General features: G+C 40.5%; 1 protein-coding gene across 4 annotated transcripts in view; it reads left to right on the top strand.

The window, feature by feature from the left end:
* Positions 1-25,635, top strand: part of TSHR (thyroid stimulating hormone receptor) — a 177,574-nt gene that overhangs the window by 121,728 nt on the left and 30,211 nt on the right. For 2 of the 4 annotated variants that reach the window (XM_049899778.1, XM_049899780.1), the window contains 3 exons: positions 1,054-1,131; positions 8,402-8,470; positions 23,591-23,668. In XM_049899778.1, the coding sequence (XP_049755735.1) occupies positions 1,054-1,131; positions 8,402-8,470; positions 23,591-23,668 (225 nt within the window). Of the gene's footprint in view, positions 1-1,053; positions 1,132-8,401; positions 8,471-23,590; positions 23,669-23,821; positions 24,720-25,635 lie in introns of those variants that run through there. The other 2 variants (XM_049899781.1, XM_049899779.1) reach the window with 2 other exon arrangements.

The following is a 25,635-nucleotide window of genomic DNA, read 5'->3' on the forward strand; positions in this document are numbered from 1 at the left end:
TTCAAAGAGGAAGAAGTGGTCAGTCATGACAAATGCACTGATGGATGAAGTAAGGCAAGGACTAAGAAACGAGCATGAGATTTAGGCATGTGGGGCCTTGGCGATTCTGTCAAGAAAAGTTCCAGTGGAGTGCTAGGGGTGGAGAAGATTGATTGGAGTGGGCTCAAGAGATAATTGCAGGGATAAAATTATAGAGTGACCAGAACAACCAACCACTTTATCAAGCATAAAAGGAAGTTATTTTTTCCATTTGACAAATGAGATAACAGCAAAATCCCGAGGAGCACTCAGTAGTGATGCTCAGTCTATCTCCTGTGGCTTCTGATTGATGGCCCCACACTCTTTTCCAAATCCAATAACACAGGTGAGTTGTCTTACTCTAATTGTACAGAAGAGAAAGGACATACTCAGAGAGAATCACGGGTTGAGTTAGCACTACAGAATCAGCAAAATGTAGAGTGATAAGATCCAAACTCTGGGGCTTTTGCCAGCATAAAAAATGATCACACTCCTTTGCTGCAGAAAAGCCCAACTCAAAATATAGGCCATCTTCCAGGAACTAGGCTGGCGCAGAAACATTTCACAGGAGCATCTGCCTGGCAGAGTGGTGCAGGTGGAGGACATTTCAGTAACACACTTGAAATGAAATTCTTCCATCCCTTTCTCCTGACCATTCTTAGAGATCCCATACACATAGAAAACTCTAGTTGCTATAGACAAATTATGTGTCACAGATTCAGAAGCCTCTGAGGCCTACCTGCTCCTCTGTAGATGAGGATTAAGTCAGGAACCTTAGCTCGCACTCAAATCTCACTCGCTTACATTTGGGGCTCCGAGTGTATGCCCACCTAGGGCAGCTCTCACCACCTCACTGGGCTGGTGAGCCAACAGGGCTAAGGAGGTTCACTAAATATTGAAAAGAGATAAGGTTTTAAAATATTGTGTAAGGTTAGTCATTTGAGTGCATATTTGCAGCAAGAGCCCTGAGCTGGATCATGTCCGAGAGCAAAGTATTTTTTTCTCCTCAAGTGTTTCTGTCCCACTCTCTTGCAGTGAAATTACAGACAACCCTTACATGACTTCAATTCCTGTGAATGCTTTTCAGGGGCTGTGCAATGAAACCTTGACACTGTGAGTATTGCCAGTTGTATTCTGGCCAACAATTGCACTTTTATTTGCGTCATTGCCATGGTTTCACAAGCTATCCAAGAACCATACTAACTTATTCTATGTACCCTATAGTCTACAAAGGGTTTCACATAACTGAATAAGAGTATTGCCTTATGGTATGGTACTCTATAGACTACAAAAGGGTTTCGGGTAATATGACAAGCGTAATCCCTGGGTAGCGCAAACAGTTAAGCACTTGGATGCTAACCAAAATTTGGTGGTTTGAATCACCCTGAGATGTCTTGGAAGAAAGACCTGGCTATCTACTCCTGAAAAATCAGCCACTGAAAACCCTATGGAGTATATTTCTCTTTGACATACGTGGGATCATCATAAATCAGAATCAACTCAATGACAATCGGTGGTTGTGGCGGATTCTCTTACGACAGTGGGGACATTTTTTCTGTAAAGGGCCAGTTAGGCTTTACAGACCACATGGCCTCTGTAACAACTGCTCACCTCTGCCATTGTAGGGTGAAAGCAGCCATAAAGGATATGTACAAGAATGAGCATGGCTGTATTCCAATAAAGCTTTATTTACAATCACAGGCAGTGGGCCAGATTTGGCCTGCAGGTCTTTTGGTATAATTTTCTATAGTCTAGTATTCCATTTGACAGAGGAAGAACCTGGGATTTAAGTAACTTTCCCAAGGTCACTAAGTTTGAAAATGATGCCTGCAAGGGTTTTGTACATGCTTTGCACTCAGATCTTAACTTAGTAATCACAAACTCTTATAAGCTCCTGTGAGGGAACATTGAATCAAAAACATAGCATTACTACCCATCATTGTGATTCCACAGCCTGGATGAGATCTGCTGTTTAGATGTTAAAAAATAGATGCTTTTTTTTTTTTTTCAGGGAAAATTCACAAAATGTTCTAATAGAAGTGTAAAAGATAAGTTACCTCTCCATGTTGGTAGAGAATTCCTTTCATCAAATTAGCCACCAAGTAGAGTCAGAGATACCTCCAAAGGATTTTCTCTCTTCATTCCCTGGGCACTACCTAAATTCAGGCCTTATGGACTATGGACTATCACCCCAATTTTTCTTTCATCACACTGCAGTCAAAGGATTCCTTCTTAGATACAAATCTGATAGAAATACTGCCTAGCAAAACTGACCCAACCCTCCACACAGCCCTTCTAAGGGGCTATTTTCCAAACTATGCCAGATCTATCAATCTAGGTCCTATGAAGCCATCTCAATCACTGGGACTCTATCGAGACTGGAGCATTCCAGCTAATCTTTCTTCTCACAATATGGGGAGAGCTCTCTTAAAAAGATAGGAGTCGCCTTCTCAGACAATATTTCTTTTCTGACAGCAAAGCAAAGACCTGGAATTTTAGCTTGCTCAGTCCCAACCTCAAGGCCTTTTACTTCCTCCGTATAAGTTTCATTTTATCATCTAGCACCCATCATAAATAAACTTCTACATTTTAGATCTCTGTACAGAATGTTACTTCATCTTTTGGCTTTTTTTTTTTTTTCCTGAGGATCCCATATCCCATGTATTCCTCTCAACTGAAAGCTTCTCATTGTCCCACACCTGGCACAGTGCCTAGTAGGCACTTGATAAACGTCTAAGAGAGAGAGCCTAAGATCTCCTAAAACTAGAGATAGGGATACCAGGGGTTCTCAGTTCTCATTTCCAGAAGATTATTTCCACATTCCTAAAAAAAAAATCCTCACTTCTTTGAAGTTCATGTTCTGTAACTTTGCTACATTGTCCGTTTTTCATTTTCGTCATTCATAGCCTCTTCATAGCTAGGCCATTATCAAATGCAGCTTCAGTGTCCATGACGCCTCAAAAGCTCCTGACATCTCTGAACTCCAAAAGCCTTCATCTATAGTCCACATTATCAAACAATAACCACTGCCATGCCCTAGTACCACATATTTCCTAGATAGTTGTCTTAGTCATCTAGTGCTGCTATAACAGAAATACCACAAGTAGATGGCTTTAACAAAGGGAATTTTATTCTCTCACAGTCTAGTAGGCTACAAGTCCAAAATTCAGGGCGTTAGCTCCAGGGGAAGGCTTTCTCTCTCTGTCGTCTCTGGAGGAAGGTCTTTGTCATCAATCTTCTCCTACTCTGGGAGCATCTTAGCACAGGAACCTCAGGTCCAAAGGACGTACTGTGCTCCCAGCACTGCTTTCTTAGTGATATGAGGTCCCCATGCCTCTCTGCTCGCTTTTGTCTTTTATATCTTGAAAGAGATTGGCTTAAGACACTATCTAATCTTGTAGACCCCCACATGTCTGTCAGTTTGTTGTACTGTGGGGGCTTGTGTGTTGCTGTGATGCTGGAAGTTATGCCACCGGTATTCAGATACCAGCAGGGTCACCCATGGAGGACAGATTTCAGCTGAGCTTCCAGGCTAAGACAGACTAGGAAGAAGGACCCGGCAGTCTACTTCTGAAAAGCATTAGCCAGTGAAAACGTTATGAATAACAGCAGAACATTGTCTGATATAGTGCTGGAAGATAAGTCCCCCAGGGTGGAAGGCACTCAAAAGGTGACGGGGGAAGAGCTGCCTCCTCAAAGTAGAGTTGACCTTAATGACGTGGATGGAGTAAAGCTTTTGAGACCTTAATTCACTGATGTGGCACGACTCAAAATGAGAAGAAACAGCTACAAACATCCATTAACAGTTGGAACCTGGAACGTACGAAGTATGAATCTAGGAAAATTAGAAGTCATCAAAAATGAAATGGAATGCATAAACATCGATATCCTAGGCATTAATGAGCTGAAAGGGACTGGTATTGACCATTTTAAATGGGATAATCATATAGTCTACTATGCAGGGAATAACAACTTGAAGAGGAATGGTGTTGCATTCGTCATCAAAAAGAACATTTCAAGATCTATCCTGAAGTACAACACTGTCAGTGATAGGATAATATCCATAAACCTACAAGGAAGACCAGTTAATACCACTATTATTCAAATTTACGCACCAACCACTAGGGCCAAAGATGAAGAAATAGAAGATTTTTATCAACTTCTGCAGTCTGAAATTGATCGAACATGCAATCAAGATGCATTGACAATCACTGCCAATTGGAATGTGAAAACTGGAAACAAAGAAGAAGGATCAGTAGTTGGAAAATATGGCCTTGGTGATAGAAACAATGCTGGAGATCAAATGATAGAATTTTGCAAGACCAACAACTTCTTCATTGCAAATACCTTCTTTCACCAACATAAACAGCGACTATACACATGGACCTCACCAGGTGGAACACACAGAAATCAAGTTGACTACATCTGTGGAAAGAGACGATGGAAAAGCTCAATATCATCAGTCAGAACAAGGCCAAGGGCCGACTGTGGAACAGACCATCAATTGCTCATATGCAAGTTCAAGCTGAAACTGAAGAAAACCAGAGCAAGTCCACGAGAGCCAAAATATGACCTTGAGTATATCCCACCTGAATTTAGAGACCATCTCAAGAATAGATTTGACACATTGAACACTAGTGACCGAAGACCAGACGAGTTGTGGAATGACATCAAGGACATCATACATGAAGAAAGCAAGAGGTCACTAAAAAGACAGGAAAGAAAGAAAAGACCAAGATGGATGTCAGAGGAGACTCTGAAACTTGCTCTTGAGCATCGAGCAGCTAAAGCAAAAGGAAGAACTGATGAAGTAAAAGAACTGAACAGAAGATTTCAAAGGGCCTCCCAAGAAGACAAAGTAAAGTATTATAATGACATGTGCAAAGAGCTGGAGATGGAAAACCAAAAGGGAAGAACAAGCTCAGTGTTTCTCAAGCTGAAAGAACTGAAGAAAAAATTCAAGCCTCGAGTTGCAATACTGAAGGATTCCATGGGGAAAATATTAAACGGCGCAGGAAGCATCAAAAGAAGATGGAAGGAATAAACAGAGTCATTATACCAAAAAGAATTAGTCGATGTTCTACTATTTCAAGAGGTGGCATATGATCAGGAACCCACGGTACTGAAGGAAGAAGTCCAAGCTGCTCTGAAGGCATTGGCAAAAAACAAGGCTCCAGGAATTGATAGAATATCAATTGAGATGCTTCAACAAACAGATGCAGTGCTGGAGGTGCTCACTCATCTATCCCAAGAAATATGGAAGACAGCTTCCTGGCCAACTGACTGGAAAAGATCCATGTTTATGCTTATTCCCAAGAAAGGTGATCCAACCGAATGTGGAAATTATAGAACAATATCATTAATATCATAAAAAAATTAATATCATACACAAGCAAAATTTTGCTGAAGATCATTCAAAAACAGCTGCAGCAGTATATCAACTGGGAACTGCCAAAAATTCAGGCCGGTTTCAGAAGAGGATGTGGAACCAGGGATATCATTGCTGATGTCAGATGGATCCTGGCTGAAAGCAGAGAATACCAGAAGGATGTTTACCTGTGTTTTATTGACTATGCAAAGGTATTCGACTGTGTGGATCATAACAAACTATGGATAACATTGCAAAGAATGGGAATTCCAGAACACTTAATTGTGCTCATGAGGAACCTTTACATAGATTAAGAGGTGGTTGTTCAGAACAAGGGGATACTGATTGGTTTAAAGTCAGGAAAGGTGTGTGTCAGGGTTGTATTCTTTCACCATACCTATTCAATCTGTATGCTGAGCAAATAATACAAGAAGCTGAACTATAAGAAGAAGAAAAGGGCATCAGGATTGGAGGAAGACTCATTAACAACCTGCATTATGCAGATGACACAACCTTGCTTGCTAAAGGTGAAGAGGACTTGAAGCACTTACTAATGAAGATCAAAGACCACAGCCTTCAGTAAGGATTGCACCTCAACATAAAGAAAACAAAAATCCTCACAACTGGACCAATAAGCAACATCATGATAAAGACTGAAGTTGTCAAGGATTTCATTTTACTTGGATTCACAATCAACAGCCATGGAAGCAGCAGTCAAGAAATCAAAAGACGCATTGCACTGGGTAAGTCTGCTGCAAAGGACCTCTTCAAAGTGTTGAAGAGCAAAGATGTCACCTTGAAGACTAAGGTGCGCCTGACCCAAGCCATGGTATTTTCAATCGCATCATATGGATGTGAAAGCTGGATAATGAATAAGAAAGACCAAAGAAGAATTGACGCCTTAGAATTGTGGTGTTGGCGAAGAATATTGAATACACCATGGACTGCGAAAAGAATGAACAAATCTGTATTAGAAGTACAACCAGAATGCTCCTTAGAGGCGAGGATGGCGAAACTGCATCTTACGTACTTTGGACATGTTGTCAGGAGGGATCAGTCCCTGGAGAAGGACATCATGCTTGGCAGAGTACAGCGGAAAAGAGGAAGACCCTCAATAAGGTGGATGGACACAGTGGCTGCAACAATGAGCTCAAGCATAACAACGATTGTAAGGATGGCTCAGGACAGGGCACTGTTTCATTCTGTTGTGCATGGGGTCGCTATGGGTTGGAACCAGCCTGATGGCACCTAACAGCAACAACAACAACAATCTTGTAGCTCTCATCAATGTAACTATCAGTAATCCATCTCATTGTATCATAGTGATAGGATTTACAACACATAGGGAAATCACATCAGATGACAAAATGATAGACATTCATACAATACTGGGAATCATGACCTAGCCAAGTTGACAGATATTTTAGGGGGACACAATTCAATCCATGACAATAGTTCTCTAGCTACAGAATATATAACTCTAATATCCTACTCTCTTACTACAGTTTACAATCTCCCATCTCCCTGAAACCCTTACTGTCCAATATCTACCTTTAAATCTTATATAAACCTTCAATTCCTCATACTATTTGTCTTCTCCTAGTGTATTATAGTCTTATTGATTTCACTTCCTGCTTAGTGTCATCCAGATATCCTCCTCAATGGCCATGATTCCTATCTTGATACCACATGCAGCCTACATACACCCAGACTTAGGTCAATTCAATCATTGATCCTTTTCATTCCTGTCCCAGATTATTAAGTGACGCTGGAGAAAACAAATGGACTGGAAATTTATAATCAACAGACTCAGCTGGGACTTCAGCATCTTGCAGCAACTTATCCAAATCAGGCCTGAACTTACATCACATCACTAAAACTCTAGCAAAAATGGTGACTTTTTGATTCTCCATCCTCAACTTATTTTACCTGTCTGAAATTACTGTTATTACTGTTGACCTCCTTTGAATTCTGATACAGTTCTCTCTCCTGGCTTTTCTTCTCTCTCTCTCCTGAAGTCAATTCTTCTCAGATTCCTTTTACAATTGGGAGATTCCTCAGAAACATCTGAAGCATGGCTCCCCTTGAAATATCAGATGATGTGCAAAGATGGATCACATTCCTATTTGGCACTGATCAGCAGAGGCCGAGTTGGGCCTCTGCCTCTAGACAGAGCATTACACCCTCCAGTTTGCCACAGTTCATATCATTTCTTGTTGCCTCTTACAAACAGCCTGCCTACCCATTTATGTGACCTCCTGGTGCCTGTGGCATTTAAAGATGTGAGCTCTGTCTTTTGTCACCTTCCTTTCTCACCACCGGTGAACTCACTTACTCACATGGCTTCAATTTTGAGCAAGAGTTATTATCTAGCCAGACTTCTCTGAGATCAAATCTTGAAACACCTATGAACACTTCTACCATTACCATTAGGCAGGACTTCAAACCAGTTCATACCTGTTCCAACCCTGCTGAGAATTTGCATTTCCATCTCAGATATACTGAATCAGAATCTGCAATTAACAAGGTCCTCAGGTGATTCTTATTATAATAAATTTTGAGAACCATTGCTCTACTAGTGATTTTCAGAACTGGTCCCTAACCAGCAGCATTAGCATCACCTGTTAGAAATGCAGATTCTCAGCAGGGGTTGAAACTTGAATGAACCAGTTCAAAGTCCTGCCATTGGGTTAACTCTTGCGTGAAACCCCTTTTTCCAAATATATGTGGAATTTTTTTTTTTTAATTTTTAATGGTAGTAAATTTTTGTTCCTCTAAGTGAATCTGGTTCTGAGAAACAGCTAAATGTTACCAGGAGGTAGTTCTGAAGAATGGGCATAAAATGCTATTTTATGTCCCAAACAAGGCACAAAGTTTTCTTGTAGAGTTCATACGTGGAACCTGAGAGCCTTCACACACATTTCTGACACTGAAGAAATGAAGTCCAACCCTCCAGAAAAGGGCCAACACCACCCTTCTCAGGTCACTGATTTCTCCTTTTTCTGTTGATTGTAGGAAACTATACAACAATGGCTTTACTTCAGTCCAAGGACATGCTTTCAATGGGACAAAGCTGGATGCTGTGTAAGTCATGGGTAGCCATGGAAACTGCCACCTCCCCTCCCTCCAAGAAGGAGGGTCAGAATTCCCAGTCTTTTTTTTTTTTTTTTTAACTTTGCTTGGTAGTGCTTTTCTGAAATACCTTAAATATGAGGAAACTAAACTTAAATAGCTAAAGAGTAGAACATTCCAAAAAAAGTCAGAATGTCTAAAACATTCACAGTTTTAGGCACTGAAAGGGAAATTACAGCACATTAGAAAAGCAGAAACTGGAAGGACCGCTTTATGATTGGTTTTGGGGTCCCTACCAGGGAAAAAGAAAATATTTCAGCCCTATCTCCATCCATTCCTAAGATGATGCGATGATTGCTTACCTACATCAATTCAGGAAATCTGCTGATGATCTCCAGGACAGGCTGATCTTCACACTACATACTGGGCCTTTAGTACATAAGCAGATCTCCTGTGACTAGAAGCTGAGGGATAGGGTCCCCAGAGCATGTCTCAACACCAGAATTAGTGTGGCCGAGACTCGGAAATGATGTTAAGGAACATGACAAGGGCCAGCTTTAGTAGGTGCTTAAATTGTCTGTAATTCTAAATCCCAAAGCTTTATCCTCAATTCAGTGGAGAACCATGGATTCGTTTTCAATGATCTTGTAGGAATGTGCAGGGGTGGGTGGGAGGGGTGTGTATGTGTGTGTGAATGTTCACCTACTATGTACAGGAAGTAAAAGGGTATTTTCAATTAAGCCCAAAGCTGTTCAAAATGCCAGGTTTCTCTCTTAGTCCTTTATGACACATTCTCAAGAAGGGTCTCAATTTATATTTGACTGACTCAGAAATAGCTGAAAAGCCAACTTTTGCCCTTTCGAAAAATAAATAATGCCCAGAACAGGAAGTTGGCAAAAAGACAGCCACTGGCATAGGTTTCTGGGCTTGTTGTACTTTTACTTCAGGTCTTTGTGGTCCTAAGTGTCAGTGCCAGGTTACACTTTGTGTCTGAGAGTTGTAGCCTGGTTAAGTCATACTGGTTTATCTTTTAATCTAATACCCCAACTAATGAAAAATAGCATTTTTTAGTATCTTCGTCTCATATATGATAGACTAGTTAATTTGTAGAGCTCTCCCACTACAAAACAACTAAATCATACATAAAACATCCTTGTTATTGCATAGCTCCAAGAGAGGGAAATAAAACAAATTAATAACAAACCAGGATCTAAAACGAAAGCGGTTAGTGCTCATAAAGGGTGGAGTTCCCGTATGGGCCAGTACCAGCATCAGTAGTGCCAGGAAACTGGAACTTAGGGCAGTAAGAAGCAATTGGGGGTGGTGTGAAACTGAGATACCTGCAGTGAGCCAGGAAAGCTGGACAAAAACTGGAGTGGTCTCTCACTAATAGTACCTCCTGACTCCTGGCAGAAATAAATACAAATCCTCTACCAAAAAAAAAAAAAAAATCCCAATGCAAGTGGCTGGTTTTATGAAAATTAAAATCGCAGCCAAAGATCATATATAGAAGGAAAAAAAAATCACCATGAGTAAAAGTCAGCTGAAATAACAAACAACCGACTTGTGTGTTTGATTTTTCTTACAACCATTCATTTAGGTTTAAAATTTTTTTTTTAACAATTATATTTCTTTACTTCCAGAAGTTCTATTTGTTGTTGTTGTTTGTTTGTTTAAATTTACCTGGTTCCTTTTGATAGTGTCATTTGTTTGCTCATTTTTTACGATTCCATCTTTTTTCCTTTAAATATTTCATACATAATTATTTTTTACTCTGGAACTGGTCATTGCAAAATCTGAAGACCTGAGGATTCTAAATTTGTTTGTAGCACAGCATTTCTCCAACTTGGGCATACAAGCTGCCAGAAGGACCTTGTTAAAATGCAGATTCTGATCCGGTAGGTCTGCAGTAAGCCCTGGGATCCTGCATTTCCAGCAAGCTCCCAGGGGATACTGATGTTACTGCTCTAGTCACCTGTCTTACACAGCAGGGGTGAGGTACACTGGATGCACAACCATATGCCGTGAACCTGGATGGAAAAGAACACATATGTAGACTCAGTGGTTTTGGTGGTGGTCTAGTTTTAGGGTTAGGTGGTAGGTTCTGGTATGATTCCATTTTTACAGGATAAATAATAGCAAGTTTTTAAGTCATTATACTTAGGCATAGATTTCTGAGTTCTCATAAACAAGGCCTCACTTTTTTTTTTTATTGTACTTTAGATGAAGGTTTACAGAACAAACTAGCTTCTCATTAAACAGTACACATATTGCTTTATGACATTGGTTAACAAGCCCATGACATGCCAACATTCTCCCTTCTCAACCTTGGGTTCCCTATTACCAGCTTTCCTATCCCCTCCTGCCTTCTAATCCTGGCCCCTGAGCTGGTGTGCCCCTTTAGTCTCGTTTTGTTTTACGGTCCTTGTCTAATCTTTGGCTAAAGGGTGAACCTCAGGAGTGACTTCATTACTGAGCTAAAAGGGTGTCCAGGAACCATACTTTCAGCGTTTCTTTAGTCTCTGTCAGACCGTAAGTCTGGTCTTTTTATGTGAGTTAGAATTTTGTTCTACATTTTTCTCCAGCTCTGTCCAGGACCCTCTATTATGATCCCTGTCAGAGCAGTCAGTGGTGGTAGCCAGGCACCACCTTGTTTTACTGGGCTTAGTCTGGTGGAGCCCGTGGTAGTTGTGGTCTGTTAGTCCTTTGGACTAATCTTTCCCTTGTGTGTTTGGTTTTCTTCATTCTCAAAAAGGTCTCACCACTCTCACCCTTGCCCCTCCTGCTAATGTGGTTCTCTGTTGCTGAAATGCTAATCCCTTGGTATCCCCAGTGGTCTAGAAGAGTGTGACAATCTCCTGAAATCTTTATACCCTAAACATCTACAAACTATCTTCAAAAATTTAAGAAGTCCCAATACTTCATCCACAGAAAATTTGAAATAGAAAGATCATTTCCTTAAGGGTCACTGTTTTCTAGGAATACTTAAATCAAGGAGGAAAATATTTAGTCAGATTCATGTATTATTACAACTGAGAGCTAATAATTTAAAAAAACTACAGGATAAATCTAGGGAAAATCATAACATCAAACAAAGCAGCCAATGTTACTTCCAATCTGAGATGTATATTTTTGGACTGGATTGAAACTAATTGTTCTCCCTAAATGTAATGCAACCCTTGATATTGTTGATCTTGAGTTAACGCCACCAGAGTGTATCCAATGTAGAACAAAACACAAGAACCACTGCTGTGGAGTACTTACCAACCTTCTTGTCCAAGCTCCACGTTTTACATATGAAGGAAATGAAGCCCAAAGAGGTTACATGTTTGTTTTTTTTTTCTGTTTTTGTCTTTAAGTGGCTTTTAAATTTTGTCCTTCAACCAGGGAGACCAGAGCTGATACTGTGGTGCCCTGAACTGGGTGTTTCCACCTAACTCTTGCCTAAACCAAAACTGCCTTTCCAGAATGCTGATAAGAAAAAAGACCAGAAATCTTGGATATGGGGTAATTCGTTTCTAAAACTTTAACCTTTCCACAAGCAAATGGTCTTAAAGCCCAAGATCAGAATCTGTACTTGCAATTTTCTGCTTCTTTATCTTGCCATATTTTGCCATCAGAAGGTATGGCCCTCAAACAATCTCAGCTGTCATTTCTTAAGGATTGAGATTTGAGGTTTACAATTCAGACTTTAGGTTTGTAGAATAACAGTTCTCAATTTGGGCTAAAAATGTGAATCACCCAAGGAGTTTTGAAAACACTGATGCCCGGGTTTGACCACCAGACATTCTGGTCTAATTGGACTGTGTGTGGGCAGGGCATGGGGATTTTCAAAACTCCACAGGTGAGTCCAATGTAGAACAAAACACAAGAACCACTGCTGTGGAGTAATTACCAATCTTCTTGTCCAAGCTCCACGTTTTACATATGAAGGAAATGAAGCCCAAAGAGGTTACATGTTTTTTTTTTTTTTCTGTTTTTGTCTTTAAGTGGCTTTTAAATTTTGTAGTGCTATGTAGTGTCCTGGTGGCGGTGTGGTTAAGAGTTCGGCTGCTAAACAAAAGGTCAGCAGTTCAAATCCACCAGCCACTCCTTGGAAACCCTATGGAGCAGTTCTACTGTGTCTTATAGGAACACTGTGAGTCAGAATCGGCTCAATAACAGTGGGTTTTGGTTTGGGTCTAGTGCCTAAGCCAAGGCCAGGACCAGCATCACCTCATGCAGGACTCTTCCCTACACCCTGCTGGGGTTCATCATCGCTGACTTCCAGCCACTACCAAGCTTGGACACCCAATTCCTCTGGCCAGTTCTGCTTTGTTTCTTAACCCAGGAGAACGTTTAGGCTTCTTTGCTTAGTCCATCAAAAGCAGCAAATGCAGAAACTAAATATCTTGCAGCTGGAAAGACTGGGATCATGTGAGCAAAGGGAGACAACTGAAGATTCAGGGCATGACCAGGAGAAGGTGCAGAGGAAAATCACACCAAGGGGCTGCACCACTAGCCAGGGAGAACCTGGCTGTACAAATGGAACAAGCCAAATCAGTGAGCTTCCAAATGAGGTGTGAGTGGGGGCATCTGGATGAAAAAGCTGGCATGGTAAAAATGATGTTAAATTTTAAAAATTAAGGTTGACATTAGGTCACAAGTTTTGGCCACTTTGCTTCAAAACGAGTCACACCTGCTCATGATTGGACTTTTGGTCATGATTAGAGAAGACCACAGAGATTTCAAGAGATTTCTGGAAGAGCTTTTTGTGATCAGGAGACTTCTCTGTGCTCAGTGGATCGCAGTGTAAGTCCACAGCCTCCTATGTTATGGCTCTGGCCATAAACTCGAGTACGAGATATCAACAGAGTTTATAGACATTTTCTACCAAAAAGATATGAAAATTGACAAGGGAACATAATCTCTGTCCCAGGTTTCCCCCAGCTTTTTTGATAAGAGAAGAGATGGGCGGGGGGATGGTGACATTTCCCAAACTACATTCCCTTGAATTCTCTATCAAGAATAAGTTATTTTCATTACTATGTCTTTTCTCCTTAGTTTTTTTTTCTTTTTTTGATGACATGTGTTTTCAGTATTGGAATGCCTGCTTACTAATTGAGTGTTGGGTCATTATGAGTTGGAATTGACAGCGATAGGTTTGATTTTATGGGTTTAATAAGGATTTTGAGAAATACAATCTGGTAATACAAGCTACCAATGAGGTGAGTGGCACTGTAGCACCACCGATCTGTGGTATGACAATATTCCAATGGAGCTATATAGATAATTTATTATGGGCACCTTTCCACTAGGTTATATGGGGAACCTCTGGTTTTTCAAATATGACGTAGAAAAACCAAAACAAACCCATCAGGGCTCCCTAACTATCACACAGGAAAGCCATAATTATGTTTGCAAGTCTTATCTCACAGAAATAAAGGGAAAAAAGGCAAACATTTACAAAACTAACACATCCAGGAAGCATCACCTAATAGAATGTTCAACCTACACAACTATTAGGCTCCAACTCCTGTCTGCTGAGCTTCACACATTTCAAGAGACCCACCTTGATGCTAAATGCATTAGAACCAGAAGAATGCCTTATGTCTGAGTTCCAAGAGACATAAAAAGTGGCTGATACACCATTAATCCAACAGTAATGAAAGAGTTAATGGAAGTTACTTTTAAAAAGAGGTTCATCATCTTAAAACATAAAACAAAGTATCCAGATGTGTTTACTGAAGGACTTCTCAGGACTTTTCATAGATCAGCCTGATTTAGTAGTATCCAAGAGGGGGATATAATATACAGAGCTTCCCGGGGAGCCATTGGTTCCAGGAGCATCTCTTTGGGTGGACATTTCATAGAACGTATTTTGAGAAACACTAGTCAAGAAGAATCTTTTGATATTCCATCTTGTTGGAAGCAGATAAATTTAACATAGGTTTTTCTAGAGTAGCGTCCCTGGGTGGTACAAACAGTTAGTCAACATACTCAACTGCTAACCTAAAGGTTAGAGGTTTAAGTCCATCCAGATGTACCTCAGAAAAAAGTCCTGGCAATCCGTTTTCAAAAGATCAACCACTGGAAACTCTATGGAACACAGTTCTACTCTGACACACATGGGATTGCCATGAGTTGGAATTGACTCAAGGGCAACTGGTTTTTTTTATTATTATTATTCCAGAGTCAGCCTGTGGAGATTCTAAGAACTAGTAAAGGATTCAGATTACCTGGTGGTCATCTGAAATTAAAACTATGACGAGATTATGTGGGGAGGCTCTCCTGATTTTCCCCCTCACCTTTTACCTCAGACCGTATCATGGGCTCTGTGAGAGGCTTGGCTGAAGGCAGGAAGTTATTCTGTTAGAAACCCAAACCAAGAAAACCAAACCCACTGCTGTCGAGTTGGTTCCAACTCACAGTGACCCTAAAGTACAGAGTAAAACTGCCCCATAGGGTTTCCAAGGCTGAAATCTTTATGGAAACAGACTGACACACCTTTCTCCCACAGAGCCGCTGGTGGTTTTGAATCACCAACCTTTCGGTTAGCAGGCGAGCACTTTAAACTACTGCACCACCAGGGCTCGTGAACTGGTGTCCTGATCAACAGTCTGTTCTAGTCACTGTAACCATTCTTTCAAACACAGGAAAGAAATCAGTGTGCCATGTCCACCATACTTTCCTGACATTTTTATGTTAAATATTAAAGTTATTTGGAAGAGTTTAACAAATGTCAGCAATATTGCTTAGTTAAGAATCATTTGCGTCCTGATTTTTAAAAGTCTACATCAGAGGTCAGCAAACTTTTTCTATAAAGGGCCAGATAGTGAATATTTTAGGCTTTCCCGACCATATGGTCTCAGTCACAAGTACTCAACTCTGCAATCCTAATACAAAGGTAGCCGTAGCCAACATATAAACAAATGTGTGACTGTTCCAATAAAATTTTCTTTACAAAGACAGATAGCAAGCAAGAGTTGGCCCAAGAGCCATAGCTTGCTGAACTCTGGTCTTAGATGAAGATATTCAGTGAGGACAATTGTGTGATGAATATGTAGTCTATTGCTCCCAATTCCTGGTAAATGTTAAAGGGTAAGCATGAGGTAAAGAAAAAAAGTATTTGGAGAAGAATATTTCACGGTTAGAAAGTTCAGATCAATCACAATAGAAAACAAAAATTGTTTTTTTTAATCAATATTTTGAATCCAAAGTTGAAACTCTGTTCTTGTTAATAAAACAATGCTCCATCTATTCATCAATCTACCTTAAGATTCTGGTTCGTAGTGAATGGAAACCTAATTTTTCCTAGATTTAAGCCTTCAGTAAAAGCTATTATGTAAGTCCAAAGTAAAATCAAGATGATGATCACAGTAAGGAGTTATGGCGCTGGAGGAGGACAAGGATTGAGCTCTAGATGAAGAAAACAGAGGTTAAGATTTGATAGTAATCATGAAATAGTATTCATTTTATGTTTTTTAACCTAAGGCTGCTGTTTCTGTAAATATAGACCAAAATAAGCATATCAATCTTTTATCATTATCCTAATAGCGGTCAAAGGAGTGCACATGGCATTTTAACAATTTGGTAAATTCTCCACAAGTATGTTCAGATATCTTTAGGTTCTAATTTAATATAACGTTTAAACAATGTGTCATCCGAAAGAACAATTATTCCCCCATCATCAGCCTCATGCCAATTTGCTGAAATTAGCTGATTTGACCTCATTTACACTCATTTTTTTAGCATTGCTGGAGAATACAATTGCAGCCAAATTGGATGAATTCCACATTGAGAACAAACGCTGATGCCTCAGCAGCATTTGAGTAATTAGACAGTGGTGAAAATTATGGCAGATGTGTAAAAGCACAGCTGTCATTTCATATGGAACCAGGCACCCTGTCATCACTCAGATGTGAAATTAATAATAATACAAGCATCTCTTGCTCAACAGAAGTTGAACTGTACTCAGTCACAAGTTCGGTCACACGTTCATTCTTTGGAACTTCTTTTCAGTCCTCTTTCCACACAATCTGGCATGGGGATGTGTTTCTTCTCGTAGGATATCTGATTCTCTGTACTGTGGTTTCTATTGTCAAACTCTTGTAACTAGCTACTATTTGACAGTGAACATTTGGGCAGGAAAAAAAAAATAGCATTTTAATATGCTAAGAACCTACCATGATGCTAATCATCATGAATAGAGAAGTCAACACAATTAATGTGCTAATTAGCATCACACATTAGTTCATCAGAAGTAGAACACCACAGCTTGGAGCACCAGAAAAGAATGACGATAGAGAAGATTATAGGATTAAGCGGGCCATTATTTCTCATGGGATAAGTGTTTGAACAGTTTGTAGGATATGCTCCAAGGTGGATTTTTACCTCTGCCTATTGAAACCTTGAGCATCGTCTCACCTGTGACTGTTTACAAACAGGCATCCTGATTTCTCCTACCAAAAGTATTTCCCTACAGCAAGCTAGCTTCCCTTAGGCTAACGTGAGAGCTAGGCAGGGCTCCCCTTTAATTTTGTGAATAGCCAAAACTATGGGAAGGAAATACAGCTTCCCACAGAAGGTTCCCACATGAGTCTCACGACATAAACGGATGTCAACCTAAATTTCCCGTAAAGGAACTGTGGAGTTGTTTGCACCTAATAACAGCAAAAACAATGCTGAAATTGGAGTCCTGGTGGCACAGTGGTTAAAAGCTCAGCTGCTAATCAAAAGGTTGGCGATTCAAATCCACCAGTCCCTCCTTGGACATGCTATAGGGCAATTCTACTCTGTCCTCTAGAGCTGCTATAAGTCAGAATCTCTAGACGTTACTAGTAACTGGGCTTTCGTCTATTCAACCAGCAAGTCTTTATGGAATGGCTGCTATGTTCCAAGAGTGAGTCCAGTGGGAAAGGATGTGAGCTGTAATATTGTACACATATACTACAGAGTTTGCTGATTGGATATTCTTTCACAGCTCACTTATGACCACCTTTATATTTTTGACTGCACTGTTCTCCCTTAATTACGAGATATACCAAAACGCCAAGCCAAGCCTGTTGCTGTCAAGTTGATTTTGACTCATAATGACCCTATAGGACAGAGTAGAACTGCCCCACAGGGTTTCCAAGACTGTAAATCTTTATGGAAGCAGACTGTAACATCTTTTCTCCTACAGAGTGTCTCATGGGTTCAAACCACCAACCTTTCAGTTAGCAGCCAAGCTCTTAACCACTGCACCACCAAGGCTTACTATGAGATATATAGCACTTAAAATCAAGGCAGAGCTCCTTAACCCCTCCCATCCACCATGAAAAATCTGACATTTTTTTCTAGAAAGACTTCTAAAAAGACCTGCTTCCAACAGGTTCTCAAAGAGGCGTATGCCCCAGAAAAGCTGTTGAACACACACAAATGTAGGAGTGTCTATCTTATTTTTTTAGATGATGCCTGTTCTTGTCTCATAGCTCTTCCCAGTATTTTTATTTAGGAATCCTGACCTACAAGAAGGTCTTTCTTTCATTTCTGATTCCAAGCCTTTCTACTCTAAGTGCAATTATGTTTAACTTGTCCTTGCAAGAGATAAATTATCACCCTCTGTAAAATAATCTACTCCCTGGATGGTGCAAATGGTTAACAAACTCAGCTGCTAACTGAAAGGATGGCAGCTCAAGTCCACCCAGAAGCACCTTGGAAGAAAAGCCTGGCAATGTATTTCCCAAAAACTAGCCACCGAAAACCCTATGGAGCACAGTTCTACTCTGATACACCTGGGGTCATTATGAGTTGGAATTGACTTGGCCACAACTGGTTTTTATAAAATAATCATCATCTGGAGTAGGCTTATCATAGGGCTTATCATGACTTGTGATTTAGCCAAACTGATTTACGACATGGGAATTGCAGAGGAATTAGAACAAAGTCATGGTCAAGGAATAAATTTAGGTAGATTGACATTCCCAGAATTGCTGTGATAAATGGGGCTGATGGAAGCACTTTCTTCCTGGATAATAAGGCTTCTGGAGCCCTGTGTGGTACAAACAGTTCACTTGGCTACTAACCAAAAGGGTGCTGGTTTGAACCCATCCAGTCAGATGATCATGAACTGGATGCGGGATCCAGTGTGAGAGAGAGAACTTTCCCAGAGCATTCACACACATTTGATGCAGACTACACCCTAAAGGAGACTTCCCCTACTTGAGAAGGTGGTGACTTGAGTCACACCCTTTAGTAAGGTGGTGACTCAAGATACATCCCTAATCCAGCCTCGTTAACAATCATGGACATAGAGGCTAGGATTCACAACACATCACAAAATGGAGGATAATTACATCAGATTACAAAAGACAACCATACGATACTGGGAATTGTGGCCTAGGCGAATTGACACATAACCCCAGCCATCACCTGTTCCATACACTTTATTTGCATAGTCCAATGCAGTCATTGTGTTTGAGTCACAAAAACTATGGCTAGAAGAACCATATTAAATAATTCATTGCACAGTGCTCATCCCACCTTTTTAGATTTAGATAGTTAGGAGTAGCAATCTAAACCCAAAGTTAAAAAGCTAAACAAGGCAGCCTTCAAAACTGCTAAAAGCAGAGTGGCAGTTTAATTTTAAGCACCTAATTATCTCTAAGGAGCCCTGGTGACACACTGGTTAAAGCAGTTGGCTGCTAACAGAAGGGTCAGCAGTTGGAACCCACCAGCCGCTCCATGGGAGAAAGTTGTGGCAGTCTGCTTCCATAAAGATTTACAGCCTTGGAAACCCTATAGGGTCACTATGAGTCAGAATCAACTCAACAGCAGTGGGTTTGGTTTTTTAAAATTATCTCTAAGAGGTAAAGTCCCCAACATCCATATTGGTTTTAGAAACTGCGCCTCCCCAAGGACGCAGTTCATCTCTGTTCGAGCTGGCTGTACCTCTCTGCATCCTCCTCCTCTCCTCCTGGACCCTGGCTGGCTTTCCCAGCTTGAGGTCTCCGGCAGCGTTTCTGGTAAACCGCAATGCTTATCAACTAGCCTCATTATCCTCAGGGGCATATTAAATATCAGATGAAAACACTGCAGAATTGGACAAGCAATTATTTAGCTTTACAATAATTTCTAATGATTAGACCTAGCCGATTTTTCACTTGCAGCAGTCAGAGACGAAGAAGAAAAACTGAGATGAGCTCACGGCTCTTGCTTGATTTTCAACAGTCTGGGAACAGGATGTGATCTGCAAGCTGCACAATCCAAAGAATACAAAAAGAGATGCAAGCCAGGGCAGCCGTTATGCTGGAGCTTAGCTTAGCTATCTTTTTACAAAATCATTCTGTTCAAATCTTCTCTCCAGTTGTTGTTTTCTCAAAGGTGGCTTTTACCCGCTGAAGCTGTCATTGGATAAAGAATTCCGTGGACAGAGTGGGTTGAAAGAGAGTCAAACAGTAATCGAGTAGGGTCTGTGATGGAGAACCTTACATGCCAGTGACCCACTGGGGAGAAATGGATTGGCTACATTAGCACCTTAGAAAAACCATTTGCCATCCAGTCAATTCCAACTCATGGTAACCGCATGCATGCAAAATACACTGGAAGCTTTATAACACAAACAGCAGGCCTCTGTCTAGCCCCTGCCCACAGTCTGGTTTCTGATGGCCCAGAGTCTACCACTTTCAACTTCCAGAATTTCCTTGCTAGCTCACAAGGCTTTCAATGGCTGATTTTTTTGGAAATAGATCACCAGGCCTTTCTTCTGAGGTGCCTCTGGGTGAACTCCAATCTCCAAAGTTTCTGTTAGCAGCTGAGCACATTAACCGTTTGCACCACCCAGTGACTTGCGTCTTTATACATAGATAAGCTTACTAGACCTTCTCCATGTCAGACTTACCAATGCCCTGAAAGCCGGACGGCCAGCCACTACCTAAACAGATCGTGTCTGGGCCATACCCTTGTGGCATTTGTAAGCCAGCTGCCTCGTCACTGCCAAGAAGGCCAAATGGCCAAATGCCACTACATCATATGCTAAGTCTTCTATCTTTTCTTTCTTCATTATTTTTTCTTTAAAGCAATCACACTTGTCAACATAGAGCTTGACATTTGCTCCTCTCTATCTTGGAGGAAAGGTGTATTGATTTATTTATTCACTCATTCAACAAATAGTTGTGGAGGCACTGAATTCAGGCACTGAAATTACGGCAATGAATAAGACATAGAGCTCTTCTTCTAGCTGGGAGCCAAACAATAAACAAGTAAACAAATAAAGTAATTACAGATTGTGATAAGCAGCATGAAGGAAATAGTGTGTTAAGTGATGAAAACCAGCGGAAGCCACTTTAGATTCAGGAGTTTTCAACTTCTATTTGAGAAAAAATTGAAAGACTAGCAAAAGGTAGATCAGTTTATGAGCCCCATTACTTACGTGTCATTTGATGAATCCCTCGTCCTGCCCAGAAGAGGCAGACTTCTCCAGCATCAGTGGCTGGTAAAACTCTTCTTCCCTCAACTACACCAATCAAAATCCATCTTGGCTCTGAGGATACCCTCTCTTATTCTAAGTTCCATCCTCTACAGAGGACTTGAGAGGAGCGGAGCAGCTGGACCAGGAGGCTGAGGAAGGGACCTCCACAGAAGCGCTGTGCCCACCTTTGCCTTCTATAGGCAACAGAGGCTGCCTCCCCTTTGGTCAGCCACAGCAAATCCTCACTCCCTCTCCCCAACTCTGATTCAGGAAAAGAGAGGGGCTAGCCAATTAACTAGGGGGAGTTTCTCTGTGAGGGCTCTGGAAAAGGAATACTTCTGGCCATAGGTCTTCATACCACGCTCTTGTTAACAGTCATCCTTAAGAATGTTTCCATCATGAAGAGCAAATACCATAACTAGAATAATGGAATCATTATCCATATACCTAAGGGTCTCCATAGGAGCTGTGGTAGCACAGTGTTTACAGCACTTGGCTGCTAACTGAAAGGCTGGTAGTTCCAACCCACCAGCCTCGCCAAGGGAGAATTATGTGGCAGTCTGCTTTCATAAAGATTACAGAGCCTTAGAAACCCTGTGGGGCAGTTCTACTCTGTCCTATAGTGTTGTTATGAGTCGGAATCAACTCGACGGCCACAGGTTTTGTTTTAGGAAACTCTGGTGGCGTAGTAGTTAAGAGCTACGGCTGCTAACCAAAAGATCAGCTGTTTGAATCCACCAGGCACTCCTTGGAAACCGTATGGGACAGTTCTACTCTGTCCTATAGGGTTGATATGAATTGGAATTGACTCAAGGGCAACGGGTTTAAGGACCTCCACTGTATTCATTTTCATCAACTGGTGGCCACTCATTAACCCTTAAGTTGAGCAGGCTAAACATGTGTAAGGAGTTTCTGGGTGGTACAAATGGTTAAGTGCCAGACTACTAACCAAAATATTGGCAGTTCAAACTCACACAGTGGTGCCTCAGAAGACAGGCCTAGCAATCTGCTTCTGAAAGATTGCAACCTTGAAAACCCTATGGAGCAGTTCTACTCTGCACACATGGGGTCACTATGATTTGGAATCCATTCAACTGGCAACTAACAACAGCAAAACTTGTTGTCTTTGTTATCTATGCTGCTGTAACAGAAATACCACAAGTGGATGGCTGTAACAAACAGAAGTTTATTCTCTCACAGTCTAGTAGGCTAGAAGTCTGAACTCAGGGCACCATATCCAGGGGAAGGTTTTCCCTCTGTTGACCCTCAGGGGAGGTCCTTGTCATCAATCTTCGCCTGGTTGAGTAGCTTCTCAGTGCAGGGACCCCGGGTCCAAAAGATGCGCTATTCTCCTGGGTCTTGTTTCTTGGTAGTATGAGGTCTCCCTGTCTCTCTGCTCGCTTCTCTCTTTTATATCTCAAAAGAGACTGATTCAAGACACAACCTAATCTTGTAGATTGAGTACTGCCTTATTAACATAACTTCAGCTAATCCCACCTTGTTAACATCGTATAGGTAGGATTTACAATACATAGGAAAATCACATCAGATCACAAAATGGTGAACAATCACACAATACTGGAAATCATGGACTAACCAAGTTGACACATTTTTTTTTTTTGCGGGGGGAACACAATTCAATCCATAACACGTATAAACTGTGATCATTTATAACAGTGATATTTGTGTACTTTGTTTCTTTTTAGATAATTTTGTTCTCTAAAGAAGCTAGGAGTGAAAAAACAAAGAAGTTTCAAAATCCTTGGAAGCTTTTATCCATTTGGAGGAAATTTTATATCTTAAAATCACTGTGTGACTTAAATTGCTTCCAAAATATTTGCCCCCAAATGCCCAGTATCTTCAAAATAGAAAGATCCATGGGCCCATCAGACCCCTTTTATGAACGGTATAGTCTATAATCTCATCTACCTACATCCCTGCAAAATAAGTTTGCCAAATAAAACACAGGACACCAAATCAAATTTTAATTTCAGATGAACAACAAAACAGTTTTTAATATAAAAATTCTGAACTATAATATAAATTTGAGTATAGGAATGTCTCATAAGTATGTACAAGGTATACTTACACTAAAATATCATTCATTGTTTATCTGAAATTCAAATATAACTGAGCATCTTGTACTTTCATTTGTTAAATCTGCCAACCCCACCCCAAGAGAAAACATCTGAACCTCTCACAGTCCCCATCACCACTCACCATCGTGACCACCTTTATTCTATTCCTGATTCAAGCCTGGTCTTCAAGAATAAATGGGAATATTGTTTGACAGTGAGAAACAAAATTTAAGTCATTTGATGCTGATAAGGACTGAAAAATACCATCCCTATGGACCTGGTGAATAGGGAACTAGGCAAATTTTATGAAAACTAGATCATAAACATGCTCATTTTCAAAAGCCTCTACCATAATTTATGTATGTACACCTTGTACAATTGAAATCCAGACAGTTTGAATGCTGAAGCCAAGAGAAATAAGGCATTTTACAAATTCTTAAAACCAGTTAAGAGCTAGTGAGGCCGGGTTACATTTTATTTTGGTGTTTGTATTAATTTGGTGGGATTGCTTAACCTCAGCTCGTTCCTTGTCTTTCTCTCTCTCGGTGTCTCTCTCTTTCTGTCTGACTCTGTGTCTCCCCCTTTTTCTCCTCCCTCCTTGTCTTTCTCTCTTTCTTCCTGTAGTTACCTGAACAAGAATAAACACCTGACGGTTATTGACAAGGATGCATTTGGAGGAGTATACAGTGGACCGACCTTGCTGTGAGTAAGACATGAAGAGAATATTTGTCTGTTATTTATTTATTTATTTTGGAAGGGCGAGGAAGATTAAAAGGAGCAGCTGGTGTTCATGGCAGGGGATGTTGCTGTCTTAGATAAGGGCTCCTTCTGATGCTTTCCTGCCCAGCTGTACAGGCTACTCCTTGGAAGAAAGTCCATGTTCTTTGAGACTCAGAAGACCCTAGGCTCAAACATGTCATCCTGATGTCTTATCAGGCAGCCACCTCTGCATGGACATTCATAGAGGCTCTCTCATGGAAAAATAAGACACTTCACGTGCAGCCACTACCCCTCCGTCAGTAGAGGCTTGTGTGTGGCTGTGATGCTGAACAGGTTTCAGCAGAGCTTCCAGACTAAAGCTGCATGAGGAAGAAAGACCTGGCAATCTGATTCCAAAATTCAGCCAGTGAAAACCCTCTGGATCACAATAGCGCAACTGATCATGGGGATGGTGCAGAATTGGTTGGTGTTTCATTCAATTGTGCATGGGGTCGCCATGAGTCAGGGGCCAATTAGATCAGAGCAGGATGGAAGGCTCCAAGAGGAAGGTCTTCTAGGAAGAAAATACCATTGATAGATTATCTGACGGGCTTGACCTTGTGAAAAACGGGTTTGAGATGTGTTTTACAGAACTTCTGGTGTAGGTAGGAAGACTTAGCGAGAGATACATTCAAATCAAATTATGCCAATAAAAAAGAGAGACAGACATCTCACGAAGAAACAAAAAAGCTTATACAAGAAAAAAGTGAAATCACAACACACTGTTTGGCCTAGCAGTGAACAGCAGAGTTGTAATAACCAAAATCCTGAATGTAGATTTAACAAATGTGTGTGTCCTAAAACTATTTCGAGAGGGTAAAAGGGTGTCTGGAGGGGAAATGTATGCATATGTGGAGTGACAGAAGAGAGCTAGGGCCTCACCTTCCGTAGTAGAGAGTCAATGGGTGAAATCTAAAACTGACAAATCAAGAAATATGTACAATTACGCAAAGCAATTCCAGAAGTTGAAATAGACTTTGGGCCATCAGAAACCAGGCTGTGGGGAGGGGTTAGACAGAGGCCTGCTGTTTGTATTATAAATCTTCCAGTGTACTTTACATTTTGAAATAAGTCCATGTATTATTCTAATAAAAAATTTAATTTAATTTAATTTAATTTAATTTAAAAAGAAAGTAAGTGAGGAAAATAGAGACGTCAGCACCTGGGAGGCCAGTGGAAGGAAAGGAGGAAATGAAGAGAGGAGTCCAGCCTCATTCCTGAAATTCCAAGCACAGCTGTTGATTTAACATGCATTTGTTAACTAGTCATGCCTAGCCTTGTGACATCTCTTTAATTCTCATCCTGAGCTGCCCTCAGATTCTTCATTGCTTTACTTCCCACATATCTTCTCCCCACAACTAGATTTTAAGATCCTTGAGAATATGGACTGTGTCTTCCACTTTTTTTAATCCCCACACCTTAAAAGAGAAGATAGCAAGTATTTGATAAATATTTCATGAATTGTAACTGAATATCAAATAGCAGTAATGGGCATTTGGTGTAAAAGCCAAACTTAGAAAATCTTAAAGTCCATTTAAAGTGCAGAGAGCTGTATTTGTACTTCTACCTCATAAAGGTTTTTGCAAAAGAGCGCAATCATCTCTAACAGTTAACAAAAACAATGCAACTCGCCCACTTAGTTTACTACCTTTTTTTCAAGGTCATTTCTCAAAACAGAATCTAATTTAAAACAAATGCAACATCTAGAGTAAGAAAATCGATTCTCTAATCTTTGCTATTAAAAAAAAGAAAAAGCATTTGTAATTTAATAACATTTTTTACTTAGCGATTTTTTTTAATCAAGGTATGCGATCTCATTTTCTATATTTATACTTTCTGTTTTTGATTACCTTGTTTTCTTTTAATCACATTTTGAAAGAAGCCCTTGGTGTTTATAATCCCAAAGGAAA

Source organism: Elephas maximus, chromosome 10 (genome assembly GCF_024166365.1).
Source record: "Elephas maximus indicus isolate mEleMax1 chromosome 10, mEleMax1 primary haplotype, whole genome shotgun sequence".
Lineage (NCBI taxonomy): Eukaryota > Metazoa > Chordata > Mammalia > Proboscidea > Elephantidae > Elephas > Elephas maximus.